The sequence below is a fragment of the Dendrobium catenatum genome, unplaced genomic scaffold (assembly GCF_001605985.2).
Source record: "Dendrobium catenatum unplaced genomic scaffold, ASM160598v2 fragScaff_scaffold_1063, whole genome shotgun sequence".
NCBI classification, from domain to species: domain Eukaryota; kingdom Viridiplantae; phylum Streptophyta; class Magnoliopsida; order Asparagales; family Orchidaceae; genus Dendrobium; species Dendrobium catenatum.
Window position 1 is genome coordinate 577,426 of NW_021319525.1, and position 23,046 is coordinate 600,471.

Consider the following 23,046-nt stretch of genomic DNA (forward strand, 5'->3'; position numbering starts at 1 on the left):
AAAACATAATTTATTTAGATGTTAGGGCATTTTCTGTCATCGATCTTATCTGGTAGTTAACTGCTTTATGAAGCTCACGAAATGGTCGCCTACGGTTGACATCGGGGTTGAATCTCCGGTGATCCCTATTTGGGTATCTTTTCCCTCCTTGCGGCCGCACCTGTTTGCCCCAAAAATTCTTCATGGAGTGGCATCCATTTTTGGCAAACCTCTAAAAATTGATTCTGCCACTTCTTTGGGTTCTAGACCGTCTGTAGCTAGGGTGTTAGTTGAGCTTGATATCACTAAATCATATCCTGATCGTATTTGGTTAGGTTCTGAAAAGCTTGGCTATGTTCAAGATGTCGTTATGGATGAATTCCCCTCTTTTTGCGGTTCTTGTCGTTGTTTTGGCCATGCGCTGGGTGAATGTCGTTCTAAAAATATTGTGTTGGAAACGTCTGCTTTACCTAAAAATGTAGAGCATGTAGCTAAAATTGATGATCCTGTTCATGTGGAATCGATTGCTGTGAATCTGGATCTCGGTGATTTTCCCGTTTCTGTTCATGGGGGACGGCCCTTCCATGTGGGTGAAATTTCGGGGAGTTTGAATGGTCCTCACTCTTGCGAGTATGCAGTAAAGCCTATTAATAATGAGAATATTGGTGTGATTGATAATTCTTTGGCTGTTGATGAGGCGCAGGTTGAGGAAATTCCTTCTCCATTTTATGTAACTGGGGATCAGTCTCTGCAGGTGAGCGGAGTGGTGTCTTTGGTTACTACTAACCCGTCCATCATTATACCCCATCTGAATGTGGCTGAGTTGATTTTTGATGCGAATGAAGTGCCTGGTGGGCGCGTTGGTAAATTTTCTGGCTTATCCCCCGATGCTGTTCCATTTGTACCTCCGGTTGTGTTAGATGTTAGAGTCCCTGTTTCTCAGGCGGTGGTGCCGGAGGTGGTTTCTGGTGCGAGTAATGTGGTGAATTCGGATGGCTCACCAGTTTGGGGTGTTGTGAATGCAGAGGGTGGTTCAGATGGTTTTTCGCCTGTTGCGGTAAGGTCGGTTGAAATTGAGAAGGAGGTTACGTCTATGGGTAGAGAGGAAGTTATTTCGAATAACAATGTTTTAGTTGTGGTACCTGTTAGTGAGGTTGATACCCAAGTGATGGCTAACTGTGTTGGTAATTCATCTGGTTTGGATATTAGGAACCAGAGTAATTGGTTGGTTCATTCGTCGGATACTGATTCAGATTCGGAGACTCTTAAGTCTGACCATGATTTTGCTCTTGTGCGTACTGCAAAAGTTGGCTCTCAAGGAAAATTTTGGGGAAAAGGTCGACGCAGAAGATGATTTTTCCTTTCGTTATGTCGTGTCGTCTTGCTATTGCTGCTTGGGTTTTGTCGGATTTTCTGTTCGATTTGTTGCTATGTGAGGAAGTGAGCAATGATGTGGTCAGGGCTCGTGTCAAGGTCGTTTTTGCTGGTGGCAACCGTAGGTGTGGATTTTTGGGATGGATCGTTGGGAAGCTATCTTCGACTTACTGGAGGGCCCAAGTGGGACGGCCTGGACGCTGGAAGCCTTGATCAATTCCTGAGCTCTGTTTTAGATTCTAACTCTCTATGGTGTTCAGTTTTTATTTTCTTTTATCCTCAAATAAACATATTAATTATACCAAAAATATTTTATAGAATTTATTAATTGGGAGTGCTACTTTTTTATGATTCTTGAAAGCCTACTCCACATGAAAAGTTGAATACACATAGGCTGAAAAGGAATCCTTAATAGGACAAACTTCAACATATATTTCATAAGGATCATGAAATGCTTTCCTCTATTCAATCAATATTATCTTTAGAATTGTTTGTATTATAAAAACATAATTTATTTAGATGTTAGGGTATGAATGATCCTTAAAATCAGTAAATTTATTTTGAGATTAGTACACTACAAATTTATCAAATATAATTTAAATCTCAAAGCAAATCCAATGATTTCAAAAAGCTCAAATTGATCAAAATTATATCAAAATATCACTACACAACTTTTTTTTTTGATAAATTAAATATTTAATCCTATCAGCTCATAAATACTCAAGAGTCATGGCAAGCCAAGTCTAATTCATTGTGAAGAACTATATTACAGATCAAGGCTAAGAAATGAGCCACTTCAAATCAAACTAATCAACTAAAATATGCAAAAGCCCTTAAGGAGGTAATTGCTTATTAGTACTCCAAGATTTATTCTCTATATTTATAGTAACTTGCATTTAGTTAAATTATTATGGTCCACAAACTTCATAGTTTGTGACTGAACATCATAGCTTAATCAATTGCAAATATGACTGAATAATTATATGATAATTGTATATTCTTTTCATTAATTGAATTGAAAATATCATTGCAAACAAAAAATTTCAATCATCTATTGATCAATAGATTCAATCGGGTCGATTGGAATAAAAGGTTGGATTGTCCGCTTATCTCTGTTTATTGTTGACTTTGGGTAATATGGCATCCATTTTATCCAAGAGATAGATTATTTTTCTCTAATCATAGACAATTTTTTATCTTTCAATCATCCCTTTTAAGAGCAGGATTATTTCGACCGTATTAAGCCCAAATCATTCCATTATCTCTTTCCTTTCTTAAAGGGACTAACATAACTACCCTCCGTTATCATCACCTTCTAATCATGTCATCTAGAGGTGTCAATATTTGAAACGACCCGAAAATCCGACTCGAACCCGATCCGAAAATTTCGAGTTAGGGTCAACCCGAACCCGAAACGGGTCGGGTTCGGGTTCAACATTTTGACCCATTTCAAAAATCGGGTCGGGTTTGGGTTAACCCTTTGACCCGAAATTGACCCGAAAATCCGATTTTGACCCAGCAACCCGAGATTGACCCGTTTTTTACTCGAAAAAGAATAGATATACCCGTTTTTGACTAGAAAAAGAGGATATAGACCCGTTTTTGACCCGAAAACTAGCAATTTTTTGTTGGAAACGGGTCATTCGGGTCGTGTCGGGTTGACTAGACAAAAAAGTATTGAATGATAGGTACATAATTCCACTAAAAATAAAGTGTTTCTTAATCATATGTTAAAATTTGAATATGAGGTGATCTAATCATCTCCAATTAACCTTTCATAATCAATAATATCTTAGCTATGCTTGGTTAGATTCCTTTCAAGAAATGAACCAAATTAATGTGGCATTTCACACCAGCACTGAACAATAACAAAGTTGGTATTATATATGTCAACTTAGGTGTCTTTTATAGCCATATTTGATATGATTATATTGATATCTTATTTTTAATATATGTATGAAATAAATTACTATTTCCTCGCATTAAAACTCATAAATGATGAAAAGGAAAAGCTCTTAAATGAATAAAAAACATATTTTTTTATATGAATTAAAATTACTTTTAAAGAAATAAAATAAGAAAAAAAAAAATGAAACCAAACTTGGCCTAAATAATTCTTTCCCTGTAGTCATTAAAATTTGAGTATCTATTGACCATTGCACAGTATGTGGAGCTGAGTGCACATTCTAACAGTAAAGTGACTTGCTACTCTCCTTTAATAGTAAAAACACAAGCTAGCACAGTTGCATGCTTTCTATGCCTGTATTGGTGAAGGCAAAAACTTAGCAAATAGACTTTGCAGACTTCTTATGCATAAAAAACATCATTTCAGCTCACAATAGAGTTGTTGTCTTCATCACTTTGTTGCCACTTGTTGATTTCAATTTCATTTTTCAATCTTTATCAAAGTTTTTGCAGCTTGTTTATAGTTGATGATTAATGGAGATAATGGAACATTTTATCAATTTCTTATAGTTTGTGAGATTATGATTTACTATCTAATTTCATCGCTATCTTCGTTACGTCAATCATAATTGTTGAGATTATTAACAACAAGATGATTATTCATCTCAATAATCTCTGTGATCTGATCATATTAACCGAGGGTTGATTGTTCGTCTCAATAATCTGCTTTCATGCCCGTGTTTTCTTTTGTTATTGTTACTTATTATGTATTAAAACTACAATAATAGTGAAGCCTCATTTGATGAAACTTTAATAATGGGAAGCTTTGATCTCCTACACCCATTATGCATGGATAAATTAAAAATAAGAAAAAGTTCTTCAAATTTCTTGAATATTTTAATAAAAGTTTATGAATGGTAAATTATAAATAAAACTATCTATAATCTCTTCAATAATATTCTTTTAAATCAATAGAGCCTAAAATGGAAACTTCAAATTGTAATCATGATTGACATTAGTTGAGTTATAAAAACATATTTACCAAATAGTTTTTCCAACTGTTTAGTTTTTTTTTTCTTTTTGGGAGATAATGCCTATCATTTTTATTATTGGGTGGAGTTTATGGAAATTCTTAAGATGCAATGCTATTGTTATTATTACTTTGAAAACATAGATATACGTAGCTCATCTTGATCTGTTAGTTGAAAGTTTAGCTATCAATCAAGATGTCTTGAATTTAGAGTCTTTTGTGTGTGATGTGTGTGTGAGTTTGCCTTTATTGGCCTAAATGCCTCAAAAAAAAAAAAAAAAAAAAAAAACCCATGTTGTATTTCTTTCCTTACAACTATGATGGCACTGAGGATATAACTAATTTCATGTATGGTGTAATATTGTTTCTTTTTAGTTTTTTTCAGTTACTCAGCTCAAGTTGGTCTATTGGTTGGGGTTTTAGCTATTAACCTAGAGATCATGGGTTCGATGCTTACATATGTGATGTGTGTGTACGTGAATTTGTCTTAATGGCTCTAATGTCCCAAAGAAAAGTTTCTCTCATTTTCTTCCTGCTCTCCTTTGTTCGTGTTGTGCATTGGTCCGATTTTATATTAGATTGATCCGCATAGACACCAAACCATGTGTAAATGCTTATAAATAGGTATTGTAGGCGGGTGTAAAGAGACCCTTGGTTTGCTTCAAGATGATTGAATAAAGGAATTCATGTCATCCCTCTCTCCCCCTCCTCTCTGTCCTTCTCTGTTGCCTTCTCCCTTTCCTTCTCTATTGCATTCAAGAATTCCTCCAAGATTTCATAACAATTAGCTTTATCTTTATTAAATATCAGAAATTATGTGAGAAGGACTCCATTTTTTTATATTTTTATTTGGTAATATTAAATGGATTAAATCTATAAACAATGAAATCCTTATAATAACATTGGGTATTAAAAAAATTTATTAAAAGAATTGTATGGATAGAGTTAATAAAGTGTGCCCTAGTTCAAAAGCAACATTTGTTTAGTAAAATCTCCTTCTACTTTTTAAATATGTTTGATATATTTTATTCAAAAAAAAATATATAAATAAAATATATTAAAATGAAAAAAATCTTAGAAATTGTATCCAATATGAATAAAATTAATTAGGAGATTTTAATGAAATGATAATATTATCAGATTATGTGGATTTTGTTATACATGATTTGAATATATACTATGAATTAAAATAATAATAATAATCGATAGTACATTAAGACTTAAGAGTAATAATAATAAGAATATTTAAGAATAGTATAATATAATTGATGTTTATATGTTTCCGAATTTTAATTTTTAAAAGTTTTTAAACTCAATTTTTGCCTCGAGATTTGTACTTATCTAAATAAGTTTTGATGATATAAACAACATCATTTGATTTTGTTTTAAGATTAGTGCTATATGAGAAGAAGTTGTATTGCACTAATCTCAAAACAAATCTATTAATTCTAAAGCCAATATGAATACAATTTATATGAAAATCTAAATATTTTTTCCCTTAGATTATAAATTTTTTTCCTCAGCTTATCCTAAAAATTTACCATATGATAAAATTTTTTAAATAATAGATATTTTATTTCCATATCAATTAAATATTATTTCTTACAAATAAATAAATAAATAAATAATAAAATGGGATAAGCCTTAGGCAGCTAACTTTGGGTTCTAACTCCTCAGTCACTTGCATTGACTTTTCCTCCCCCACTAGCTTTGCGTGTGATGTCTAATCCATTATTAAAACGCTGTAGGTTTTGAGGACAAATCCCTAAGGATCTGGCCTGAATAGTTACTAAAAATGCTAAAAATTTATAGCAAGTTTATTTATTTATTTATTTAACTTCATCATAAAATTTTAATTGTATGAATTTAATTAAATTTTGATTTTTGTTATTTTTTATTATAAAATGTTGTAAAAAAAAGTGTACTTCAAAATATAAATAAAGAAGATTATTTAATTGAGTTCAAGTTAGAAAAAATAGACGTTTTAATATGAAATTGGTCAAATTTGACAAATTTCAAATACAATAAAAACTAACAGCCCATCACCTCACCTCCCCACCAGAGAACGACATCTGCAAAGTCGTCCGCCAGCACTGCCAACCTACCACCGGTTACTACCGCCATTATATTTCAATGCATTTGAGTTGTATTATAATAAACGTACAAAAATATATTTTGATTTGCATCCAACTAAGCAACTCATATGTTCTAAAAGATGTTTTAATATGAAATTGGTCAAATTTGACAAATTTCAAATACAGTAAAAACTAACAGCCCATCACCTCACCTCCCCACCAGAGAACGACATCTGCAAAGTCGTCCGCCAGCACTGCCAACCTACCACCGGTTACTACCGCCATTATATTTCAATGCATTTGAGTTGTATTATAATAAACGTACAAAAATATATTTTGATTTGCATCCAACTAAGCAACTCATATGTTCTAAAATGTATGCATTCCAATGAGTCAATATTTCTATAATATATGCATTTTAAAAACATTCACCTAAACAAATCCTTAAAATATAATTAAATTATGAAAACTTTATATCATATTTTATATCACCTCACAATTCAACATTGCCTATACCTACTAAACTTCTAGAGAGAGAGAGAGAAAGGGGTGCTTTCTCTCTCTAGAGATGCATGATAAATGGGATGGTGTCCCCTCACCCACCACCATCTCTCTCCCTAACACCATGCTATGTCCACATGCCATCCATAAATTGCACCATGCCCCCTTTCTTCTATATCATATCTTCCACTTTGGCAAACATCTCATTCTAATTAATTTGGTCACATTTCATCATTTTTTGATGAGATATAATTTGGGCTACCTATATATTCCTTGCATTAAATGTGCTAACTCTTCTAAGTTCTATGCATTAAGAAACTCAATAGAAGCTTCATGTGACATGTTTTTAATTTTTAATACGCTTAGGCTTCGTTTGGTTAGAAAATATTAGGAATGACCTTTCTTTATTAGATTTAAACGAGAATTTGACTTTTAATAGGACACAATGGAGAAAAAGGATTCATGTAGCCGACCCCACATAGTGGGATAAAGGCTTGATGTTGTTGTTGTTGTTAGGCTTCGTTTGGGACGATTTCTTACTGTTTCTTAAAACATTTTTTTAGTACAAAAATTCTTTTAAAAATAGTAAAAAAGCTGTCCCAAACAAAACTTTAATCTTTTATTTGTATATCTAGCTAGTTTAGGGTTTAGGAAGGTAGAATTTTTCCTTTTTTTTTGAATAGTGAAAGCTCTTATAATCATGGTAATTACTAGTTCGCTTCAAAATTCTTATGCAATGGTGTGTTGTATAGTTGAAAATTAGTTAGAACAAATTGTTCATCTATTATAAGTGGTGTAAATGAGTAGAGTCCAATCAATTATCTCTCTGATCAAGAAGCTCATTTAATCTTTATTGAACTCAAATTTGAGCTAATGTACTAAGCTTGAACTAAGCTCATTCGACAATTATTTCAGTCAAGCTCAACTGAATTAATCAAATTAGTTTGGAAAGCTCGAGTTTGACTCGATAAATAATTAAAAGTGTTTGGTATATATCTATTATATGATTATGAAATTAATTTTGAAATATATTTTGATTAAAATGAGTGGCTTGACAAGCTTATAAGCCAAGCAAAGCTAAGCCTGAGCCCGAGCTCATATAATGTACAAACTGGATTATAGAATCGAGTTCGGACTCGTGGCTCGATAAGTTCAACTTTTGAGCTCGTTAATGAGTTGAGTTTGAGCCAGCTCACGAGCTGACTCAACTTACTTGCACCTCTAAAAATAATCATCAAAGAATAATGCTTCTAATACCCGTGCAACATACTCTAAGATCAACAAAGTTTTCCATATAATGTAGCATGAAAAAGAAATATGTTGAGTACGATAAAAAGATGGATTAATATCATACTTTTAAATAGTATGATATAGAACTAATGTTAAAAATTTAGATTAATTGATTGATATAAATTTCAACATAAAAAAATATTTAAAATTTTAATGGAGAAATATTTTTTTAAATATGCATAAGATGAACGTTTTGTTTGGCTACTTCTAAGGAACATAGCATTTTTTTTTTTTAATATTAGAAATAAGATTTTTAAGAATATAAAGGTTAAATCCTAAATTGTTTAAGGATTTTTATTATGTGCTATATATTTAAGAAAAATTTGAACTTTCTTATTGAAAAATAAAGGCTAATTTTTGCCTTATCGTTTTAGAATTTTTTTAATTGGTTAATTTTCTTTTTGGTTTTATGAAAAATGGGAGAATTAAATATTTAATTAAAAAAACTAAACATTTTAATTAAATAATGACCCAACCTTGTAATATAAAATCCATTTTATTCAATAAAACAAAACAAAAAGAGATCCTTATAATAAAAAGAATGTGAATATGCCATCATTGAAAAATGGACTCAAAGAGTATTTGTAACCCGTATATTTTCAACTGTCAAAAGAGTCAAACATCATCGGGCCCAAGCCAACCCACCCAACTTGACCCGACAAGATTGGGCCTACCCAACCCATTTACCATCCAAAGACTGATTCATCAATACAGTATGCATCATCATCAGACCCACAGAATTTCAACTTTAAATGCATTAATGCAGCATCCATCAACCAAGCAAGCACCAGCTTATGTGAGAATTACTTAAATCAACCAAAGCATAAATTACTTCGAAAATTAAGCACAAAGAAAGAACGATTGGGAAGACTTTGGCTTTATTTAGGATAATTTTCTTACTTTTTTTGAAGTAATTTTTAATATAAAATTTTCTTTAACTAAAATTTTTTTTACAAAAAAACTGCTTTAAAAAGCAATAAAAGCTGTCTCAAATGAAGCCGATTTGTTTGTGACAACTTTCTTACTGCTTCTTAAAGCAACTTTCTAGTATAAAAATTTTAATTTTTAAACTAGAAAGTTGTTCTAAGAAGCAATGAAAAATTCGTCCCAAACGAAACCTAAAAGGCGAGTTTGAAGCAATGGTTCAGTTATCCCCATTGTTCGAGTCACGAAAACAACCCCTCTACAAGTAGTCTATGAAAAAGGAAGCCGAAGTAAACAAAAAACAAAGAGGAATGAATGATAGTTTCATATGAGAAATAATACTTGAAAAAAAGAAGGATAGAATTTTTATTCTAGAAAACTGTTTTAAGAAGCAATAAAAAAGTCAACCCAAACGAAGTTAGAAGCAGTTGTTCAATTATCCCCATTGTTCGAGTCGTGAAAATAACCTCTCTACAACTTGTCTATGAAAAAAGGAAGCCCAAGTAAACAAAAACAAGGAGGAATGAATAATAGATTCATATGAGAAATAATATTTAGAAAAAAATAGAAAATGCAAACAGTAGTGAGGCAAACCAGCAATCATTTACACAAAATAGAATATAAGGTGCAAGCATACAAAGATACATTGAAGACACAATTTTGATCTGATAGTATACTCTCAGACAGGCAGTAAATGTAAGAAAACAAGCCATAACATATAAGTTTACAAGACAGTTCCCAATTTAAACACTTGAACTACTCGGTTTTAAGAGGGATAGTTGCAGCCATTTCATATTAACACTTGGATTGTTATCTCGGCAATGGTGATTCTAGTTTCGATTTTTGTTCTTCTCCATCACTCTTGGAGCTGTTAAAAGAAGAGACATAACGGTCAATTTAGTATTCAATGAGCATAAGGTTTCATGAAAATTGGTATAGTGTAATAAGGAAACTGTAGAGAGGAATTTACAGTATCAGATAATATCTTGTAATAATGCTAAAAGTGCATAACAGTTTCAGGTCTTCCAGATTGATGGAAGTTCAAATTCCAGGCAATATATTTCACTTCGGAACCCCCCAACCCGTGCTCGATTCCCCTCGAGCGGCAGCGCCTCTTAGATGGGCCCCAATCATGTTCGGACCAGGAGGTTTCTGGGGGTGAGTGTCTCTTCTAGGTCAGCTAAGGATTTGTCATGCCGCCAACCACCCTCTCGGGGGTGGCAGCGGTTGGATATCCCGTTCCCAAAAATATATATATTTCAGTTCAGAAGTATAAACCGCCACACACACTATTTGTATATTTTGCAGTGAGGATAAGGATGACAAATTGAGATATATGAATTATTGTCAGTAAGAGGTATATGAATAGAATTCAATTATAATATTGGCATAATACAGAGCAGTGACAGCAATGAATGCCAGAAAAGTTTTTAATAATATAAACAATGTCAGTAGAGGTTCATCCAGATTATTATAAAAAGGAAAAAAAGCTCAAAGGTTCAGCAAATAGGTTAGTGAAAACTAATTCAGAGATAATCCATACCAAGTCCAATTGCATCTGAACCTTTCATAATCCGCAGCCTCTTGCAAGAGTCGATAAACATTCTGAAATTCATGTGAAAAAAGACTATCAAACATGGAAAATTATTATAGCAGACAGATTAGTTTCAGAGACAAATTCAGATTAACATAGCAATAAATGCAAGGCTATAGAATTGATGCCTTAGATACAATTAGGGGTGTCAAAACTGGATTTCGGGTCGAACCCAAAATTGACCCAGGTTCAAACAGGTCGACCCTAACCCAACCAGATCATGTAAACGGGTCGTAAATCCGGACCTTGACCCGACCCGTCATTTAGGCGGGTTGACCGGACCCGTCGTAGAGGCGGGCAACTTCGGGCGCAACGTGGGCGGGTGCTGGCAGCCGTGGGCAGGCTCGGGCGGGCGCGCAGGCAGGCTTGGGCGGCCGCGCAAGCAGGCTCGCGGGCAAGTTCGGGCAGCGCGGTCAGCTCATTTTAAACGGATTTTTGGGTTGACCCGGAAACCCGTCGGGTCAAACCGAACCCGACCCGTTTCAAAACTAGGTCGGGTTCAAGTCGGGTTTTCGTGTCATATCAACTATTGACACCCTTAAGATACAATTTACAAGTTCCTTGAAATTTCTTACATGCGAACAGCTGCGCAACCTGATTCTATAATATATTTTTTTGGCTCTTTTACAGAGCAAAAGATTCTAGAAACTGTCAAACAAAAAAGAAACAGAACATCTTGAATGATATTTATGGCATTATGGTATAAGCCACAACTTTATACTTCTTAAATGCAGTAGGAGCTGACTCAGAATAGATAAGACTAACGATGAGGAATGAAAGGTGAAACTTACTCCCATGGAACATCACCAACGAGCATCCAATCTCCATCTTTGTCTTCATATGTAAGCACATACTCAGAACCAGTAAGAAGGTCCATCAAGCAGCTTTCACTTAGTCCATCCCTACCAGGAATTCCATGAGAGCCACACTGGCCTGAAGCACAACAAATTACAGGTCCAAGTAAACTCCTCACAACATTGGCCATTTGTTCAAAAGAAAATTCCAACTCAACAGCAAAAGTAAAGAATAGTGCATTTGTAAGGTCTTGAGGATGGCACACAGAGAACCATGAACAAACATTCTTCCAACTTGAATAACCACATTTCTAGAAATCATGCAAGCAAGGCAAAGATGCAACTTATTTTTATATAAAAGCTATAAATATGTAAGCTGATGTGACTATAAAAGAAAGCAAGGCAGAACCAGTGAGGAGTTTGAATGAAAGGAAACCAAAGTTTAGGCAAATACATATATTTTCGAAATATTTAAGCAAATGGATGAGGGTCAACCATTTGGTATTTCGACACTAATATATTTTTCACTTCTACATCTATTTTAGAGTGATGGTGAAATAGATGGGGATATTATCGACAGAATTCAAGTTGGATGGTTGAAATGGAGGAATGCATCGGGCTTTAGGTCACCACCAGAGTCAAACACAAAGTTCCCAAACCTGGCGACAAATTGGGGCTCATCCTTGGTGCGAGCAAGTTTATATCCTTCCCCCAGGCTATCATATCGAGCATCGGAGGTTGCCCCCATATCAACAGGCTTCCATGACACCAAAACTAATGTAAGTTGATTGCAACTGCAAACAAGCAGCTCTAAGATCAAGGATCACCATGGCACCCGAACTTTCACCAATTGATCTTCCATGATGGCTTACTCTAGAATTAGGGATTCGCATAGGGAACAAGTATAAGGGTGAGTTATAAAAACGAAGTTGGCTTGGAGGAAAAATTTGCTTTGAAAAGTTTTAAATACCTAAAGCATATTTTGTGTATTTTTAAAAAAGAAATCAATTAATTTCTAAAAAAAAACTTACCAAACTTGTTTTATTCTCTCATTAACATATTTAAAAACAAAAAACAAAAACAAAAAATAAAATGAAAAGTCTGGCCAAAGAGATCCTTGCTAAATGATAATCTAGCAAACCATTTGATGGTAAGAGCATCCATCATAAGCATAATAGTGACATAAAACAAATACATAAGACCGCACCATATATGAAATAAACATTTTCTCATTACTTTTAATTAAAAATTAGTACAACTATAAAATGATAAAATTAGAGAGAACAAATTGAATTGAAGGTAAACTAAGCTCACCCATAGTAAAACCACTAAACATCTTCTCCAGTGCTGATGAGAGCTCCTTGTAGCTGAAATAAGTCTTCAGGTCTACCTTCCTCAAATAGGGAGCTCCATCCATGCTAACCTTGACGTAGAGGCACCCAAGACCTTGATTCCCATCAACATCTTCTTTGTTCTTCGATGGGTTTGTAGCCATAGTGTTCTTGCGGTAGCTTCTAATTGGTGGCCAACCTACAACCTGCGCCCTGTAATCATAATATATGCCTTAATCCCATTCAGTTTAGTCCATTATGTACAATAGATCCAAGATAGAGAGGTCACAGAAAGAAATAAATGAAAAATTCCTTTCAAATCCATCAGTCAGAAAAAAGAGAAACAGCATATAAAGTGAAAACTAAAAGGAAGAGAGAGGAAAGCAAAATAAATGGGAAGAATCTATAAGAACGATGGTACGATAAGCACTATATCTGCAAGAAAACAGTAGAAGAAACAAATTCTCAACAATTATATAACATTCTTCCTTGCAACTTCTTCTTATGAAGTTTTTGCAGTTTAGTAACTGAGCAAAGACATAGATCAAACTATATAAATGATACAAAAAATAACATTTTTAGAAAGTAAGATAGAAAAGTCGTCAGCCTGAAGAACATATAACAATGCATGCATGACGGCCCAATCTGAAGATAGACTGCCAGAAAAAAAAAAATCTAGAAAAAAGTCTGAGATTTTTTTTTTTTTTTTTTTTGGGCAGTAATAATAAGGAAGTGAAAATGGAAAGAAAACACACCATGAGATGATGAGATCCACCAATTTGCTAAAGCAACTCACTCACTCATAATTTCTCAACTGCACTAAGCCAAACATAAACCAAGAAAAATTTTATGAAGATGAAGTTTTAAGAAAAAAAAAGGATCAAAATAACAGATCAAACAAACAGATATTGCTGAAATTATGTTCAAATCCTCATAAAAACACCAGAACAATCACTATTCATTGCACAAGTAACAACTGAAAAAGAATAAACGGAATTTACAACATCAAAACATATTCAGCAATTTCTCCTCGGCAACATCCACATTTTACTCCTAATAACGAACACAACAATATCAACAAACGAGACCAAAAAAGGCACATCAGAGTGTTTCTGAGCTACCATTTCCTATTCTCCAACCTCAAAACACTACAAAGTACAAACCATAAACTTACTTCGCAGCCGGCGGCCTCTGCGTCTTCTTCTCCTGCGATGCCGTTGCCTTCCCGGCACCAGCGAACTGCCCTCCTCCTCCAACTTTAGGCGAGAACAAGGTGCCGCCTTTCTCCATTTCCACCTCAGATCCGCTACTCCCGGACAAAGCCCACATTCCATTTCCATCAATGGCGTCAGAAAACCCTCTCTTAGCACCGGAAGCGAAGCCCTTGGGAATCTGTAGGCAGAGTGCGAACCCCACTTTCTCCTTGCGCTCCGGCGACTCGGAGCCCGGAAGGCCTAGCCGGAGCTCCGTTTCACGAAGATTCTCTCGCGCACCAGCAGCAAGCATATTGGTAGAGGACGCATCAGCAAGTCCTATGTAGTCGAGTTCAAGTGGCGGCGACATCAAGCTCTTCGGGGAATTTCAGCAAACATCAAACGAGTGCTCTGTGATGAAGCAGCGGAAAACCGAGAAGAAAATTGGTGCGGTAAAAGAAAGATATATCACGAAAAAGGAAACGCCTTTGCGATTGGGTGCTGAAAATGCAGAAGCTCTTCTTCCTCCTGTACGCTGTACTCCTTTTTGCCTTCTCCCACTCTCCACCACTTTTAATGGAATTTTTTTCTTCTGGATTTTTTACATCTTGATCCCTGCGTAGTTTTTTTGTGTCGAATTAATTCTTATTTCACAGTTTAAAAAGTAATTTTTTTTTATTAAGATTAAAAGTTCTCAGCTGTGTTTCCTTATTTACATTTTAATTTAATTTAGCTATTTCGTTTTAATCTTCTTCTGTCTAAGAACGTGTTTGAATTTGCGCCGCTTGGATATGATGGCCATGTTAGCAGTTGTAAGGAGGAGAATTTAAAATTGTAATTTGCAAATATAAAATTGTTTGGGGGCTGTTTTGTTCATGGCATTTATGATTCGGTTGGACTGCTTATAATATTGTATTTTAATATACATATTATTATTATCATGTAATTATATTATAATGTACTGAAATTTTCATAATAAAATAGAATTTTTTTCGTCTTAATATTATTTTTAAAAAATTATACATGCACAAATAATTAAATTGAGAGTAATGCATGATGAATATGAGGGTTTTTATGTGAAAAATCTAAGAAAAAAATAGATAAGGATGTATAGCCTATTTGATTTGATTCATAAGTTATAAATAATATCATTCTTTATAATTGTATGCATAATGTGGATGGTGACTTTCATTGTGCGAGTAATACGAGCCTTTGGTGCCTGATATGTTATCGGAAGATCGCTAGTGAGCTGCTTGATTGTTCTTTTGAGAATAAAGAAGAAGAACGATCAGGGTTTGACCTTCGTAGAGATAGGGAGCATATGCATTGATGGCTTCAAATTTATAAATATATTATTTTCAAATAAAAGTTTCTTAAAGCCAAATAAGTTGAGATGGTATGGCCTAAGTGTATTTCAAATTTTGATATAATACTAGTTTTGGTGGTATTATCTTGATCATTTGAAATGATTATTTAGGCTTCATTTGGGATGATTTTTTATTGCTTCTTAAAGTGGCTTCCTAATGTAAAAAAAAAAAAAAATTAATTTTTGTACTAAGAAGCTGTTTAAAAAGTACTAAGAAAGCCGTCCCAAACGAATAGCTAATCACATATATCAAGTACATATTGGATGTTATGATAGGCATAGCTTTAGATGAAATTAGGCTTCATTTTGGACAACTTTTTTACTACTTTGTAAGGTTACTTTTAGTACAAAAATTTCTGAAAAAACCTGTGTTCTAAAGACTTCTCAAACGAAGCCTTTTGGATAACTTTATTACTGTTTTCTAAAATAGCCTTTTAATACAAAAAATTTATTTTTTGTACTAGAAAGCTACTTTAAGAAGTAGTAAGAAAGCTGACCCAAACGAAACCTTAGTCTATGATAAGTCCTAGTTTAATTTTGGTTTTTCATTATATCATGTGTTGTAATTATGATTGGCTATCCATTATATTTTAGTTGTAATTGCATTCATTGTTGAAGGTATATATAAAAGTGTATATATAATGCTCCCTCTATATTTTTGCTTGCTTATCTACTTTCTAGATTATGAAAGCTTTATAAATGTGCACAAAGCATTAGCATGAATACACCAATATACATCAAATTAGAAAATTATGGAGAGCAAGGAGCTAAAAAAGATCATTCATTGTACTTTAAAAATGCATCTCTCTCTATATATATTAATATTTCTATATAGATTTAGAACTTGATTATATGTATGCATATCCCAATTGTTTTATATTTTCCCCCCTTTATTAGGGTGTTTTAAAACCTAGCTTATTTGAACATTCTCTTATAATTTGCATATTATTTATTAAAATGATTTTCATGTGCTTTTGTGATTTTCATCTTTATTAATGATATGTTATTTGTTTAGATACATCAATGTTGTTAGGCCTTAATAAAACTTACATTTTTAATAGATTAAATTGAAAATTTTAAGCAACCTTAAAATCAATCTAAGACTTTCTTACTAATTCTTAAAGCAATTTTTTAGTACAAAAATTAAAATTTATGTACTAAAAAGCTGCTTCAAAAATTTTAGAGAAAATCACGCATGAACTCTCTAAGCAACTCTTTTTAAACTAAAAGAGCAAACACTCTATTCATGTTAATATAAGAATACAAGCATTTTGGGTTGCCTAAACCTTTTAACAAAAGTAGATTCCTAAGTCACCAATAGTCAAATTGCTTATCATGACATGACCCAAGTAGTCAAGCATATTAGAATAACCTTCATATTAAGTACATATAACATTACATATCTTACAAATCCTATGGAGTATCATTCATTCATTTGAAGCAAATTAACTCCATGAGTTTTTTTTTTTTTTTAATGGCTCAGATGAAAATTTAATATGCTTAATTAGTTTAGAGGTTGTTTTGATCCAAAAGAGTTTGTAAGACTAGCTGGATATATTGACCCTATTAATCAAATCATTCATGCATGCTGGCTCTTTATATATGCTTCTTCTTATTTTGTAAGAAGAAAATGTCTTTGTTTTTTTTTTTTTTTTTTTTCATCATTTAGAATCATACTTTTTGAAGTATTTTGCAGATGATGTAATAAAAATATAGACTACATGTATTAGGGGTGTCATTTCAAGGTCACAGTCCGAATCCGAAACTGACCGTCACTATTCGGGTCAACCTGAACCGACCTAATTTTTGCAAACAGGTGGCTTTTTTCAGACTCGAACCCGACACGACCTGAATAACGTCCAGGACCGACCAAAAATTGCTAATTTTTTGGTAAAAAATGAGTCAATCTCCGATTTTCTGGTAAAAAATCGTTTTATCTTGGGTTTCCAGGTCAAAAAAGGGTTAGCACGTCAAAACGGGTCAATTTTGGGTTACTGGGTCAACCCAGCTTAGTTTTTAAAATCGGTCGATTTGTTGAACCCGAATCCAATCTGTTTCGGGTCCTGGTTGACCCTAGGGGTGTAAGTGAGCAGAGTTAGTTTAACGAGCCGCTCGAGCTCGATTTTGTTTATGGGCTCGCGAGTCGAGCTTATCAAGCTCACGAGCTCGCGAGCTCGAGTCAGCTTGGCCGTGAGCTCGCGAGCCTGCTTAAAATAAATATTAATATTTTTTAAATAATTTTATTTTATATATTAAATTTAAATATTATAAAATTTAATAAAAACAACTTAAGTTTTATTTAAATGTTAAATATTTCATCTTTAAAAAAAAATTGACCAAGTTTTAACCATCCCGCTTAAGTTTTAATAATCTCACCTAATTTTAAAAATCCCGCCTAAATTTTAAAATTCTCGCCCATGGCTAGCGAGCCAGCTCGAGCTCGCCTATCGAGCTCGAGTTCAAGCTCGCTTTCCAAGTGACGAGCCGAGATCGATAAGGGCTTCAACTCGACTCGACACGTTTAAACCCCTAGTTGACCATAATCTTGAATTTTCGGATTGGATTCGAGTCGGATTTTCAGACCGTGACAAATATTGACACCCATATATATATATATATATACACACACTAAGCCATAATTAAATTGGCTCAAGATCTTATCATGCATCAATGGACATTATTAGTCTTCCAATCCACCCAATTGCTTTTTTTTTCTATAATTATTTTTTAATTGATTTGGTTGCTCCATGCATTGGTTGCCACAAAGAGAAATCATTTAATATCTCCAATAGGGAGCATGCCACTGAGCTAATACAATTTTTAATTACTCACCTTTATTAATTAAGCTTTATTATATTCTTCATTAAAGGCCTTTGTGCCCTCTTAAGCAATGCTTTACACCTAACACCACCTCGATTAAAGGTGAAGAATGTCGCATTGGCAGCTTTCATGGTCTTCTGCCGGGAGACTATTAGTGCTTAATTAACTTTTAATTATCTTTGTTTGCAACTTTTGCTCTTTTTTTTTTTTACTTTTGAGATTTTCTTATTAAATAAGCTTTATAAGAATGTGTTGAGAAGTATATTGCAACCAATTGAAAGAGTTAAATTGAAAATATTTTTGCTGATTGGAGAGTTTAAATTTTGAATCTGTGAAAGGAAAAAAATTATCTATCTGTCACTTAAAACTTGAAGAGAAGTATATAAAATGATGTAATAAGCTAAATGGGTAGGGGGAATACTTTCAATTTTATATGGAGGGGGTGTTCTTTTGGGGCCCACAAATCTCATCATGTTGGTGGAGATAGAGAGAGAGAGATGATTCCATCTTAATGATGATTACGTTCGATGGTGGAATTATTTTTTTAATGAGGGGGGCGAAAAGATTTATACAATAAAGTTTATTAGGTAGATGGAGGTTATGACATTATTCGTCTTCTTAGAGGTGAAGTTAGGATGGCTTTGAGTCGTTAAACAAGGTGAAGCGGGAAAGTTGTGGAGGTAATTGAAATGACTAAATTGGTCCTTCTTATGAGTGCAAAATGGATAGTTTGATGTCTAACGATCAAAAGTGACGAGACATATAGGTTATGGATTTGATTTAAGGTGACGGGTTGATCCGTCTCTTAAAGGTGCATGAAACATGAATACAATATGTCATTTGAGGCAACACTAAATGTCATGCAGTCTATTAAAGTTGGTTGAATCAAGCCTCACGTGGAGGTAAAAGCCGTATAAGTTAAAGGTGCTCATCACGGTGGTGCTCGAGGGTCATGGAAATGACTAAATATTGACAAACCGAACCTCCCATGGATGTGGAGGTGACATGACCAATATGTGGCGGTTGATACCCCTTAGAAAATCATGGAGGTCATTATAAAAAATCACATCAAAATTCCAATGAAAATGCAAATGAGGTAATCTTAAGACTTTCATCAATGCAACATTAGAAAATCATGGATGACATTAAAAATAGCTAAATTAGTAGAGATAACACAACCTAAAGTAGATAATCAAGTGGAACTAATAGGTCGGAGAGGCCGAGAAAGATAACTAAATTAAAATTTATTAGTGGTGGAGATGATATAACCTACATGCATTAGTCAATATGGTGTTAAAAGGTATGGAGGTTATTAATGATGGTTAGTTCAAACCTCCTTCAAAGGAAGAGGTATTGTGACTTGAAAGAGGAGGTTGAGAGAAGCTTGCATTGCCTTAGAAGCCATTATATTTGTCTAAATTGGATCTCCTTTAATAGTAGAGATGACATGATCTGAAGATGGTGTCAAAGTGGCATTTAAAGTGGTGGAGGCCACTGAAGATTATGGATTAAACTACCTTAAAAGTGGAGGCATGGCCTAAAGACATTGGTGGAGGCAGCTCTAGATGGTCATGGAAGTCACTGGAGATTTCCAAAACAGACCTCCCCAAGAGGATGAGATGTCACAACTTGATGGTGATGTTTGAGGCAATATTGAAGGTCATATATGCTATGGATGATTGTCGAGGTGATCCTTTTTCCTAGAGAAAGGGATTTACTAACCTACAGTCTGCAATTGACTAAATGATATAAACATCAAAACATGATTTCTCCTAAAAGAAGGGAGATTGAATGTAAATGAGAGAATAATTAAAAGTGATCGAAATAGTCATTCTCTCAAATAAAGGGATAACAAAAAAGACACAAAGTTGGTGTGCAGTTGAAGGCAATCATGATTGCCCCACTCTTAGAAAGAATAAATGATTTGGAGTCAATATATAAGAGATTGAAACTATGATTAAGGAACACTAAAATAATCACTTAAAACTCTAAGCGGTGATCAGAGTTCAAGAATTCGCTATAAATTTGAACACTAAAATATCCAAAATGATGAGAATTTGGATATTATAAAGATTTTGGAGGAAAAATTTCTATCCTTATTACACCAAAATATTTTTTGGTCTTATATGAAATTTATCATGCATCTCATAATAAGAAAGTGATTTGATAATTCCACTCTTAGGCCAATGCAGTCAGCCGTCAAAGTCACATCAATGGTCGATATTGGTGTAATAATGATTATAGATGGTGAAGTCTTTGAATAACAAATAAAACAAACCATCTTATTGATTATCATGTTATCATGTCATAAATCTACTATATATGATTGGTTAAAAACATTGATCAAAATGATAGAAATAATTCTAAAAATCCATGTGGACCAAATTTACTACTTAAAATCTTTTTCCATGGTAAAAATTATACAACATAAATACGAACAAATTGTAAGCTAGGATATATGAACTCTAAAATGTTTAAATTTAATCATATAAATTTTGCAATATCAAATGCTTCCTAGCATGGTTAAGGGCGCCAAGCAAAAGCTCAAGAAGGGATGATACATAATATTAATCCCTACTCATTTATAAGGTAAGAAGGAAGAGGGGATTGACCCATTTTTTGATATGGTTCCAAATGTATTCAAATTTGAATAATTTTGGTGACTAAAATTTATCTCAATGAAAATTATTATTTATTCCAATATTTATATTGATTTAGTTTTTTTAATCTCCCTAACACCATAAAATATGCTTAGCTAAATCAAGACACAGTTATATTGGTTTGTTAATAGTGAAATATTTATTTCCCCATTTTTTTCCTTAAATTTAATGGATCAACATGCTCTTTGAATGGGATTTTCTTTTATCCTAATGATTTTGATCCCTTATATTTTTAGATACCTAAAATTACAAGTTTATTAATATATTAAGTTCCAAAAAAATAAGCCAATGGAGTTACAATAAGTGAGAAACTTTAAAACAGAACTACTGGTTAGACATTAATATCAATCTCCATTCACGATTGTGAGCCAAGTCATTCTTCATCGGTCACAAACTCCATAAGCACTAAAGTTTTGAATTTCACAGGAATGATATTATATGAAAAACCCTTTAGAAATTTGGATAAATTTCTTTTTGCTATAATATTAAAGCATCATTATGTAGCACTTTGCTTATATGTAACTATGCGAACTGAATCTTTATATAATTAATAAAATTACATTGTTTGCTCAATTTTGCTGTGAAATATGCACTGCTTTGATTGGAAATGAGACTTACTGAATTGTATCAACTTATTGAAATATTCACCTCACCACTTAGGAAGATGAACCTCTTTTAAATATTGTGTATTAATTTTTAGTCAATTTATTAATCCTTAGAAAATTTTTGTCTGTGAAGTAAACATTTGATGATTTGAACCCTCGTAGTTGACATGCCTTTGAAAAATTTTACTATGAGATAAAAGGCTTGTTAAAGCTTTGTTGACAAGTCCAGTCCACCACTTAATTACCTTTGCAAGTGGTATGCAATTAATCTTGGGAAGGAGGTAGCTTTGATCTTCTATTTCTATGTTAACATGATGAAAGTCCATATGATTTAGCTAGGGTTAGATTCTCGTCCTAGTATATGAAAGAAATTAACCCTCCACTTCTAGTGCAGAAAGATGCAAAATAGATATTCGATGGATACATATAACAAGGCTAAAAATATAGAACTATGAGATAAATTAATAAAATATAATAAAATAAAACATCCTCTTATTCTCTCTTCATTATTTTCTTTCACTTCCTCGTCTCACTTTATTTTCTTGGTTACGCAATGAATAACACCAACCAAATATATTTTTACACAAATATGCTGATCTTTGTACAATTAGTGTTTTGTTTATGATTATAGACAAACGATTTAAGCAGTCAAGGCATTCCTACTCTAGTTCTAGCCAAATCGGCTCATCTCAATTTAAGATAATTTGAGACCGAAGTAGTTCAAGCATCTATAAAGTCAACACGATGCTATCGAACTTAGTTGTGATTAATCATAACCATCTAGTGTTATTTGGACACCAATTCAAACTAGCTAACTCAATTCAAGTTCTAATAAGATCCACCTAATTAAAGTGGTATTTTAAGGATCTAACCACAAGAAATATAACTTTAACAAAAAATATGATAATTTTAGCAATAATTATTTGTTATAATGACATTCAAATAATATGATAATCATAATAATATTTTGATACAAATCATAAAATGTGACATACAAAGCAAATTAATCTTAAATTCATCATCACCAAATTTCATAATATAAAGAATTATTCTCAAAAATAAGATGTAATTATTTGAGAGAAATAGCATATATGAATTGAATAAAGACAAACCTCTTAGGAGTTAGGATCCACATCTACAAGTCAATTTACTAGACAAGCCCCTTAGGAGCCACATGTACAAGTTAATTTGCTAGAGGTTGACATGCAATGATTGCATGAGTATTACATTTAAAAATGTAATATTTTTTTAACTTTCTTTTTTTTTTTTTACTAATAAGCAATAAATTGTAAAATATGTTGCTTGAAATTTATGACCTTAAAAATATTTTTATTTGACTATTTTATTTTTTTCCTTTTATTTCTTTAAAATAATGAGCTATGAATATTAAAAATATATATGATTCGAATCCTGATAGGACAGTTCTGAATTATTTATTCCACTATATATATTTTTTTACTTGAGGTAGATATCTAAAATCCTAATATATTTCATATTTTTAAATTTGTGATTGATTAAAATAAATTTATTTTTCTATAAAAAATATCACTTTATTTTGATTATTTTGAGAATCCCTAAAATGACTCTTAAAGCAAATTAGGATTA

At 33.0% G+C, this 23,046-nt stretch overlaps 1 protein-coding gene across 1 annotated transcript; it reads right to left on the minus strand.

Moving 5' to 3' along the window:
• Positions 1–9,645: 9,645 nt before the first annotated feature.
• On the minus strand, positions 9,646–14,701 carry LOC110095191 (auxin-responsive protein IAA17). Its single transcript, XM_020820625.2, has 5 exons — positions 13,972–14,701; positions 12,781–13,010; positions 11,464–11,605; positions 10,622–10,683; positions 9,646–9,946 (listed from the first exon to the last, which is right to left on the minus strand). The coding sequence occupies exons 1-5, from the start codon at positions 14,358–14,360 to the stop codon at positions 9,909–9,911; spliced, it is 861 nt and encodes a 286-aa protein (XP_020676284.1). The 5' UTR covers positions 14,361–14,701; the 3' UTR covers positions 9,646–9,908.
• Positions 14,702–23,046: the final 8,345 nt, after the last annotated feature.

What these genes read in the sequence shown, in the direction of transcription:
- LOC110095191 (XM_020820625.2), bottom strand. Translation starts at nt 14,360, where the DNA reads ATGTCGCCGCCACTTGAACTCGACTACATAGGACTTGCTGATGCGTCC. An exon ending in CAGAGGCCGCCGGCTGCGAA is followed by an intron (nt 13,011 to 13,971) that starts GTAAGTTTATGG and finishes TTATGATTACAG; the next exon opens with GGCGCAGGTTGTAGGTTGGC. An exon ending in TTCAGATGCAATTGGACTTG is followed by an intron (nt 9,947 to 10,621) that starts GTATGGATTATC and finishes TTCTTTTAACAG; the next exon opens with CTCCAAGAGTGATGGAGAAG.